The 10,544-nt window shown below is 40.4% G+C and overlaps 1 protein-coding gene across 2 annotated transcripts in view; it reads right to left on the reverse strand.

Annotated features, from left to right (window-relative positions):
• Nucleotides 1–1,601: 1,601 nt before the first annotated feature.
• Scg5 (secretogranin V) overlaps nt 1,602–10,544 on the reverse strand; it is a 47,256-nt gene continuing 38,313 nt past the window's right edge. For both annotated transcript variants that reach the window (XM_028766920.1, XM_028766919.1), the window contains exons 5-6: nt 5,904–5,957; nt 1,602–2,127 (exon numbers count right to left, since the gene is read on the reverse strand). In XM_028766920.1, coding sequence (XP_028622753.1) covers nt 2,032–2,127; nt 5,904–5,957 — 150 coding nt within the window. In that variant the 3' untranslated portion in view covers nt 1,602–2,031. The remainder of the gene's footprint in view (nt 2,128–5,903; nt 5,958–10,544) is intronic.

A 10,544-nucleotide genomic window follows, 5' to 3' on the forward strand; every position in this document is an offset into this window, starting at 1 on the left:
CGTGGGGTTGTCTGGCCATGCTGCTACTTGTGAGGCAGTCATGGTGGGATGGAAGATTACTCCAGTTTTCCAAGATCGTATCGCCTCCAGGTAGCTTCACAATGCTAATAAAACCTTAGTTTCCTGGTAGAAATGCTTCAAGCTCAGAATTGATCCTTTCAAGAATTCTAGGTATTCTGGAATATTCTGTTTCATAGTGGCAAATATAGTTTGAATAGTTAGTTATTCCATGAAGACTCAGCCTAATGAATCATGTGGCAGGAGTTAAGAGTAGTTTCAGTGACAATACATACAACAGATAATATTGAACAATTCTCTACTCCCTTTCCCCACCCCCAGTAGCAAAAGCAGAGGATACTCTTCTAGAATGGCCCCATTGTAACATCCTCCGGGGCTAGGGCTTCATGAGCCCTCATGCTGTGTAATTACATCCAGGGGCCTCCAGTGGGCTGGTACCCACAGTCAGAGTTCAATCAGGGCAATGCTGACAGTTCCCACACCATATGCTTTACTTCTGCCTACTGTGCCAAACATGTTCTTCTTTTGTTCCCCAAATGTCCTTGGGCTGACTACAACCACCTTCCTGACTTCAAAGATCCTTGGCTGTAGCACTATGGAAAGACTGATGGGTGATAATGACCCTTCTCAGCCAAGTAAAATCAATGAATGCCTCTGCTGTAGATGTGGTCCAGGCCCCACCTGGAAGAGTACATCCCTTTCAAGTCTATTAGTCTACTATAGCCCTGTCTAAGTTTCCTTCCTCTTCTATGAAAATCTCTTTTCTTCCCAGATACTCTGGGCCCTCTCCTCTAACCAATTCACCCCATTCCCAAACAAATTTTCTTCCCATAAAACCCTGTGGCATTCTGCCACAATGGCCAAGGGAAATATTCTGCATTCATTTTTCGTATCTCTATGCATCAAGATTTCTACCTTATCTGCTACATTTCCAGACTAGCCCTTACCATAAGTTGGTCTTACTGTTGAGCTTCACCTCTGTTGCTAGTGTAGAAGTCCTCATGTATAGGCAACCCAGCTTCAACAGCTACCCATACGCTAATCCGATTCATCAGAATCACAAGGTCTCTCCCTATCCCTCCCCATCACTATTAGTAGGTTATTTTAAAGCAACTCTAAATACCACCTGCACAAAGATCAGCAGACACCTCTAAGACACAAGCTCTCTTTCAAAGATTGCCATAAAACTTTGCACCAACTAAATTACACCAAATGTTCAGCCACTACTCACACTTGTCAGATAGATAGTATTTTTATTTTTAATTGAATCAGAAAACAAAGAAAAAACCTATGCATATTTCATTTGGTTCATATTTCTATAAGTCTGTTAAAATTTATTGCATTTCATACGCATACACACACACATACCCCTGGGAGGGGGCTGTTTCCGTTCTGAGTTTTGATGATTATTCCCATCATGCATTGAATATTCTCAGTTCTAACATGTGTGAAATGAGTTCCCACCTTCCCCATTGACGTCATACCATTAGCACTAAAATTAGATACTTCTGCAAGTCACCTCGCTCTATTAAGCAAAGAAATTGATTTTATACTGTTTTATAAAAAGAAAAAACTTCCCAAGCCAATGCTCGCACATACATTTATTAAGAAGCAGCAGAGTGAGATGTGTCAGCCCCTCCCCTTGAGTACAAACTTCTTTATTGGTGTGTAACAAGGCCCAAGGGCTAGATACACTACATAATCAAAATCAAATGCTGGCTTTTTACAGACTTGGCCCAAACAGCACAACCCAAAACTGCAAGAAATCTGAGTATTTCATATCCGTGTTTTTATTATACTTGACATATACATTTTAATTGTAATGTTTCTTGCAGATCCACATCAAAAAAATCCCCAAAAGAGAAGGAGCTTTTATTCTAATTTAGCAGAAAGCACAGGCATCAGTAAGACAGCTGCTTTTCATCCATAAATATGTAAAATGCATGCTGTCACTCACGGGCTGTACTACCATGCACATAAGCATTGTATGGGTTTCCATCTACTGTCTTCTCTTTATTCTGGCTCCTTCTCCTCTTCTGAGAAATGGGGGACAGATTTCTTTGCCACAACATTGTCCAGCCTCTTTCCTTGTAGATAGGGATTGACACTCTGGAAAAAAGATATATGTTTTGGCATTACATGAGAACTTCAGATATAGAGCCTTCACATAAGTGAATGAGAATTGTTTTATGACTGTTGGGTTAACAGGAAAATCACACAGCACTTATGTTTACCATCCACCTACCAAATAATGACTCCAGTGAGCTGGTTAGTCCCTTAGTGCCTCATAGTGCATACACAGTCTCACTGACAGATGTTACTAATAGTGTCTTCCATATAACCAGAGTCTTCTTGATCAAATGCAATATAATCTTTTTTATTATTATATTTAGCTTAAAAGTTTGGGGTGAACTAGGAAAGATTCTTACTACTAACTTAGATACCAGGTCTCGTGTGAAAGAAAATGGTTATTCTATGGTCCTATTTAAGTGGGAGTGACACTCTGAAATGCATTAATTACTCTTACAGAAAGCATTTTCAAAAGAGAAGGCAAACTGGACCAAGCAGGAATTAGTATTCTAAGACTGGCTGTAGATCATTCCATGGCTGCAACTCTTCTCTGTAAGGATTCTGTTGAACAGTTCATTAATGGCACCAGCGATCAATTCCAACCGTCTCTCAGTCAAACTCAAAAGGCAAAATAAAACACAAAGCCATCCATGGCCTTTGTTTCTATTTAGCCGATTGTATTCTGGAATCTCTTTCATCTGCTGATGTTCTGAGTAAGTCAAAGAGTTTCCATTGCTTCTGTAATAATATCAAATTTTTTGAGGTTTGGATTTGAACTGGTAACCTGAGCTTTGCATCTTTAGTGAGTAGGAAACATTTTGAACGTTTTGGAAGGTATTTGTTTATTGAAGTTGCCTTCCAGCAATGGAACAGAAATATAAGAAATAGGTTGAGGTTACAAATGAGGAGTAATCCTATCACAATGCTAAGTATGATCATTCTTGTGTGGGCCTGTTCTGCATGACTCTTAAAAAGTGATTAGGTATGTTCCAAAAGGCAAGAGATGGAGCACAAGAGTCGGTCTTGTCAATGTTGTTCACATTCTGGAGTATAAACAGGTGAGTCAGGAAGGAGGCCAGCCACTCTACAGAGGCGACTCACGAACAGAGTGGAGACTACCAAGGGAATGGATCTTTACATGTTTGGAAAGAGGCGGGCCCCAAAACGGCATTCATCCTTAACATATGCAAAACAGTACTCTTTGGAAATTGTCAACTAGTGTGGTCTGGCCCACCCTAAGGACCCATGAGTAGGCAAACTTAATGTGCTTTATTTGGGTCTGGAGAGATGGCTCAGAGGTTAGGAATAATGACTGCTCTTCCAGAGATCCCGAATTCCCTTCCCAGCAACCACATCGTAGCTCATAACCATCTATAATGAGATCTGGTGCCCTCTTCTGGCATGCAGGTAGAATACTGTCCATATAATAAAGAAACAAATCTTTAAAAAAAAATAAGAAAAATAAAAAGTATATTCAATATCAGAAATACTTTTCTGTTTTGTAACAGTATTAATTCTTAAAATTCTCATATGTTAAAATAGAATAAGAGGCATTCATATTTGTCAACTTGGGACTACATAGCTCATAAACTATTTAAGATAACCAGTGGTTTTTAAATGGTAACAAGATATAGCTACAGAGCTAAAATCTTTTCAAAATCACTGAAAAGTACATTGATCTTTTAAATGTGAAGCAACTAGGCACTCAAATGGCCTGGAGTGACTATAAAGGTCACAGAAGATGACCTAGGGCTTTGGTTGTAACTTTAGAGATCAGTCCTCTTGCTAAGAAACTTCTATGATGCAAAGCAGGCTACCAGACAATTTCAAAGAATGTGAGGAAACGGGAAGAAGGGGACACCAGAGTCAAGCCTCAAGAGTTTCAGATTGATGTTCAATTATGAATTAAGTGCTTTGTTTTAAGTGTGTTCCAAAAAACTCACAATACTATCTATGTATTGTCACTATTGGTTACACTTGATCATTATTTATCTGACAACTAGAAGGACAGCTTAGGATGCATCCTGGCATGCTGTCCTCTTCAAATCCTCAGTAGCTGGTGAGCTTCACTGGAGGAATCCCTAATTCTTCAAATACCTGAACTATGATTTCTTTATATTGATTCATGCTCCAGAGAATGTGGTTAAGATCTTTGATCAAGAAGGGAATAGCAGCTTAGGTTTGGTGCTGTGGAAGGAAAGTTCTCTTTGCTCATCAGTCTAGAGCAGCCTGGGGCTAAAGGAATGAGAATGGACTTTGTAGATATCTGAGAAGACAAAGAACTGATATCCCAGGGTCACAGTGACCCTTCTTTCCTTAAATTCTAAGCCTTGTCTATGTGGAAGAAGTTGATGCCAAAGTAAAATCCTTTATGACATATGTCTTAGCCAGAATTTTGAATTTTGGTAATTACTAGTCTCATGGAAATGTGACCTAAAGTCAACCTAAGCTCCTCAGAGTCTGGGCAAAGGCGTGGTGGGCCAGCAAATAAAGAGAATTAAAGCTGCATGTTAAGTTATTCATTTGGGGTCAGTCATTGGCCTTATTTGGAAATGTCCTTGTTGTACCATGGGGAGATATTCAAGCCATCTTCCTGGTAAATTATGTGTATTCTGAGCTCTTAGAATAGAATTTCTTGATGTTCTCTCAAGAACACATTACACCCTTCCTGTCACCATCTGCCATTGGAAGCTGTAATCACCAAGAAAAACTCTAATAACCCTGTTCATTCTCCCAAAGAAGATCTGCTTCCAGATGTAACAGCTTTCTGCTTCTTGCATAGGAAATTGCCTGTGGGTCTGTGTTTGTCAAGCAACCCAGGGGCCTTATGATTAATACCAAGACCAGAAAACCCATACTTAAAGCATTTTCTTATTGTACTTGTCCAAGCTCTTCAGATAGGCCAAAATTGCCACTAGTTAGATTCCCAATTTTTCCCAAGATCCAGGTACTTGCTATTCCAAAGAAATGGTCAGTGGCATTGGGTTGGCTTGTATATTTTAACTAAAACAGTTACTATGGTAGTACTTTACTATGTAATAGCAATGTTTTTACCCCTCCTGTCTGGACAGACCAAAGGGTGTACCAGGAGATTAGCAGGATGGATGGCGATCACTGTTAAGTCTGAGGTCTTTAAACACGCACCAGAAACCCAATGTAACCTTGACATTCAGATTTATACCAGATAACACCATATAGGGAGTAGCAAAATGCACAACACAGAGGCCAAAAGGTCCATTTTGGATGATCCTCCAATGAGAGCTAACTAAGGCTGTACCAGACAAGGCAGTCAGCAAGTAAGATAAGGCAAAAGCATGCTACACTAGCTTGGCTAGGGTAATATAAAAAAATATGTAGAAGAAATTCAAAATTATGGTCTGCATCATACACTTTCACACTTCCTGGTTTCTGTCTTGTGATTTGCATAATGGATGCAGATGTGTGAGCCATTTTCTCCACTGGCTTACAGAATATTTGAGGAAAGTCATGTCCTAATACTTTCCCTGCACATTCCTCCTCTGCATGGGTAGGAGACTGTTTTACCTATTGAACCTACCCTACATGGTTGCTGGCCAGAAGGGAAGTAATGAATGTTGCATGGTTTTCATGGAATACTCCTAAAGCCCAAGGGGGAGACCAGCCCAGAAACCAAGGGTATATATGCTGGGTGTGGCCCTTGCCATACACCACTTATGTTCTATTCTTTGCAATTGCATCAGAAAAGTTTCTGCTACTTCCCCAAAACCAAATGTTTCAGTTGCCCCTCTCAGAGACAGTAAACATCCCAGAAACACCCAGGTCCCTGTGGGACTTACCCTGCGCTTCCGCCTCTGTCCTCCCTTCATCTTCTCATAAAGGAGTTTCTTGTTCTAGAGTGCAGAGAAAAGAAAACACAAATGTAGAAGTATGGATTGAATTTGGTTAACTGTCTATTTTAAAGCAACACTTGGTGTGTCCTCTGGTTATTTGCATACACATATTTTGGAAACAAAGCTAGATGAAAGGAATGTCGTGTCAGAATGATAGACCACAAGAGAAAAGCTGGTGACTGCATTGCTTTTCACAAAGTCCTCTGCACTGCCTCGAGGCACACAGTGCCACCAACAATCTCATAAACAGGGAGAGATGGCATGCTAAAATACCAGGGAACGGGAAGTCCGTCTCCTCACTTTGAACGGCCTTTGTTTAAAATAAATAACTTTATCTCAGTATCTAATTCCCTTTTTATGAACTACACACATGACTGTTCTCTGGAGCAGTGTCTGATCATTAACAACAATCCTCCGTGTAAATAAACGAGACGTTGACTTCTGTAACCATCCCTCCTGTGGCTCAAGTTAGTGCCCCATCAAGCCAATCACAGAACCATTTGGTCTATAACATTTTTAATAGACTGAACCTTTTAAAAACTGCCAAAAAACCTCTTGGCAGAAAGGAAAGTTATGTTGTGTGTGTTGTGTGTGTGTGTGGGGGGGGAGGCCTGTGCTGTTCTGTTACCACAGTTTGTATAAGTGTTTCCACATACTGCTGTGTTTCAAACACACGGTGGATTTAAATGAGCTCTAGAATATCAGACACATGTTCAACACATTTCTCTCTGGTTGAGATTATAAAAGACAGAACACTTAACCTGAATGTAAAACCAAAGAAAGGGATTTGGGTGTTTTGCTTGTGTTGTTTTATTTGATTTTCTAATCTTAAGGAAAATAATGTATGAAAGACAATTCATCTTGCTGTAACTATACCACCCTAATGCCAACTTCTAGAAAAAAGAACTGACAGAGTTCTGGTGAGGAGCAAGTTTATAAAAAGTTTGTATCCTCTGAGCTGTCTGGTTATTAACAAATGTTTAAATGGTAAATTTGAAAGTGAAAATGACAAATGCCAAGAAGGAGCTTCGTGATTTTCTTGTTCATTAAAACCTACCACCTGCAATTTACAATGAATAGCTCTGCCCAACCTCAAATATCCAGGGGCAGGGTGTGTGTGCCAGGAGAAGCATGCCCAATGCCAAGAAACACCAGCATTGGCCAGAGCTCCTATCTCTGGCTCACTTCAGGGGATGGATCAAGTAAGTATCAGGAAGGAGGAAAGGCAGGCCTGTTGACCATTCCCTTGAGGAATGAGAATATTGTAGTTGGTCTCAACCTCAGTGTCTGATTGTAAACAACTCTAATGCACACAGAATGTTCTGGATGTTCATGCCAGAGTTGGGAAGGAGGTTGGGGTGAAGAGGGTGAGGATAGTGACTGTTCTTATACATCACTCTCTCCAGCCATCTGAACTGAAGGGAGGACAGAGGGTCTCACAAGCTGGTGCAGTGGGACCCACTGCCCATCAAACTTGGCACGGCTCCAGGATGCTGCAAATGAGATGAAGGCAGCAGCATCTCAATCTCCTTTAGAGCTTCTTGAGGAAAACTATAACCAGAAGTATACATGGTCTACAAGTCTTCTCAAAGATGGTTCCTGCTTTCTCGGAGAGCTGAGGTCATGACTAACATATCCATGCCCCCAGCCCCTTCATGTTGAATATGTCCGGGCCTTCTCCATCAGCTCTGTATCAGTGTGGATTTTAATGAATTTAAAAAAATCAGCTACCTCTCCTGACATTTATTTACTAGTTCCTTGGGAAGGAGTGGCCTAAAATTCTAGGAAAGCAGCTGGTTTAAGTTTACTAAAGGGCTTGGCTTTCCATTAGGTCATCGATATTTTGGATGACCAGTTCCATTCCTAAAAGACCCTGGGAGATGTATATCTTCTTGAAGAACTGTCTGATCATAGGGCTAGGCTATAGGAAGTACAAAAATTAATGATGCTAAATATTTGATTGGGCCAGAAAGTAAGGATATGTTCAACTAAGTGCTGGAGTTGGGTCCAAAGGAAGGAAATGCCAGTTTGAAGAAATTCCTACTTGTCAGTTCAGGACATTTTCAACATCAAAATTAGTAACAATGAATCTATAGAGGTACCAAATAAATGAGCATGTTTATAAACAGGAAAGGAAGTAGTGGAGGCTCTGCAAGAGAGTAGGATGCAAATGGAAAAAAACAACAAAGCAAGAAGCTCATCACTCTGCAACTGTGGCTATCATTGAGTCTGGTAAATACCATCAATGCATGCAAAATGCATTGGTTAACAGCCTCATGGAGATCGGAATATTTATAGTCTCAAAGTAGTTTCTCATAGGTTAATTTCAAATGGAAAACGATAGTTTTATACCAGAGAAACAGAGATATCACTTTACTAAAGGGAATGAAATTACCATGAAGAGATGACAAACTGATACCATGTACCCCCGTGATGCAAAGTGATAAGGATATCTTTCAATAGCATGGTTATGAAGAAGCTTAAAAAGTTAATCTCATGCTAAGGGAGAGAAGAGCCGTTACTCCCAGAGCTGGGGACAGTGAAGGAGACAGAGAGAGCATAGTGACAATCCAGGTCCCACACAGTTAAGGAGAAATAAGTGTCTGTGTGCTTTACCACAGCTGAACAACCATTTTAGGAAGCTGTGTGTTTTAGAACAGTGGAGAGTACTCTGAACATGATCAACATATAGAAAAGAACTAAGAGGCTCGAGAGATGGCTCAGCAGTTAATATTGGCTGCTCTTCCAGAGGTCTCAGCTTCCATTCCCAGCACCCATATGGCAGCTCACAACTATCTCTACCTCCAGTTCCCAGGAACCCAGTGCACTCTTCTGGCCTCTGTGCATACTTCATTTACATGAAAACCGACACACATGGGGACATAGCACCCATACACATAAAATAAAATAAGAAAATTTAAAAAAAAAATAAACACACTCTGAGGTTATGAATATGCCAGTGACCCAGATCTGACCATCACACATGATGTTTGGATACATGCATTGACATGTATAAACATGCCACACTCTACTCCATAAATATGCACAATTAGTATGTGTCAAGTAAAAGAAGACATAAAATACATAGCTCAAGTCTAATGACATGCAAACGTAAGACAAACCGGAACTGGAGAGTACTCCAATATTCAAACATGGCGTGGCCATGCAAGATAAACAAAGTTGGAAAGGGACCAACCACACTCCTCATATCTCCCATGGCTCAGCTCAGGCTTTGATCAGCTATTGATGAAAGCTGTACAAGGTGCTAGAAAAGGAGAAACATTTGGGTTTTGATACACTGAGGAAATAAGTACGTTAAGAGTAAAGGTTAGCATCAGCCTTTGGCCATAGGCCTTAAGGATTGTCGGTAAAGGTGTAGAGGCTTTTATCAGCCTTTAGTCATAGACCCTCAGGACTCTAGTTAGCTATTTATACTGTGGTGAAGGCAATCAGTCCTAAGATTGGACTCCAGAGGCTACAATGTGTATGCGTGTATTTATTTTTTATTGGATATTTTATTTATTTACATTTCAGATGTCACCCTCTTTCCTCATTCCTCCCACCCTCAGAAAGTCCCTATCCCATCCCCCCACCTCCTTTTTGCTTTTATTCCTTTTTAATTACAAGCATGTATTAAGGTCAGTTCTAGGTTGAGGAACTAGCAATACAATAGATGCAAGTAGTCAAGGGTGTGTGTATTTATAAAGATGGAGTTCAATTTCTAGCTCTGTCACTCACAAGCTCTGAGTTGCTAAGCAAGCTACCCAGACCCCTGCCTTGCATTTTCTCCTTTATAGATGAGAGTCATGAGGGTGGGCAGCCTGGATAAAATGATTGAGGCAAAATATTAACACAGTGTCTGGTGTGTAGTGCAAGCGTTATAAATATTCGAATTTCTTATTATATAGAAAGTATTTGGTGTCTTCCCATTACCGCCACTGGGCCCAGAGGTCATATGGTGTATATTTAATAAACATGTCTTGATTTAGTAACAAGGAAAGAGCTGGGCGGGAAATAAGACAGATACACTGATATTTGTAATGTGGAAATCATTGCTAAAGATGCAACTCAGCTCCAGATAATATAAAAAACAGGGAGGCAGTACTGTCAAGGAAGCAGCGGGGACTTGTGTGCCATTTATTTGAGAGATGACTGTTATGCAAGTTGAAAGGATAGTTGAGTTGCAGATGTGCTTGAGACTCCTTCTATATAAACAGCCAGGCTGCTTTGTGGATCCCGGCTTAAAAAAGCAATAGACACTCAGTTAACACTTCCATGTGAAGATCAAGCAAACACGGTTTTATTGCTGGGTGGTAATGAGAAAATAAACAAGGAAACTGAAGTTTAAACAAATACATCATTAGAGCTGATAAGAGGCATAAATGTCATTCCTTTGCCATTGATATGTGATAGCACTTTTCATTCTTGGTCTTAAATTCTCAGTCTCCGGGTCTGATGTGGACAATGAATCTAGGTGATTGAGAAAAGCCTAAGGAGTGTTCCAAGAAGGGAGAAGGGAAGAGGGAAGGGAAGAAGGAAGGAAAGAGGGAGAGGGAGAGGGAGAGGGAGAGGGAGAGGGAGAGGGAG

The sequence above is a fragment of the Grammomys surdaster genome, unplaced genomic scaffold (assembly GCF_004785775.1).
Source record: "Grammomys surdaster isolate TR1022 unplaced genomic scaffold, NIH_TR_1.0 170, whole genome shotgun sequence".
Classification (NCBI taxonomy): domain Eukaryota; kingdom Metazoa; phylum Chordata; class Mammalia; order Rodentia; family Muridae; genus Grammomys; species Grammomys surdaster.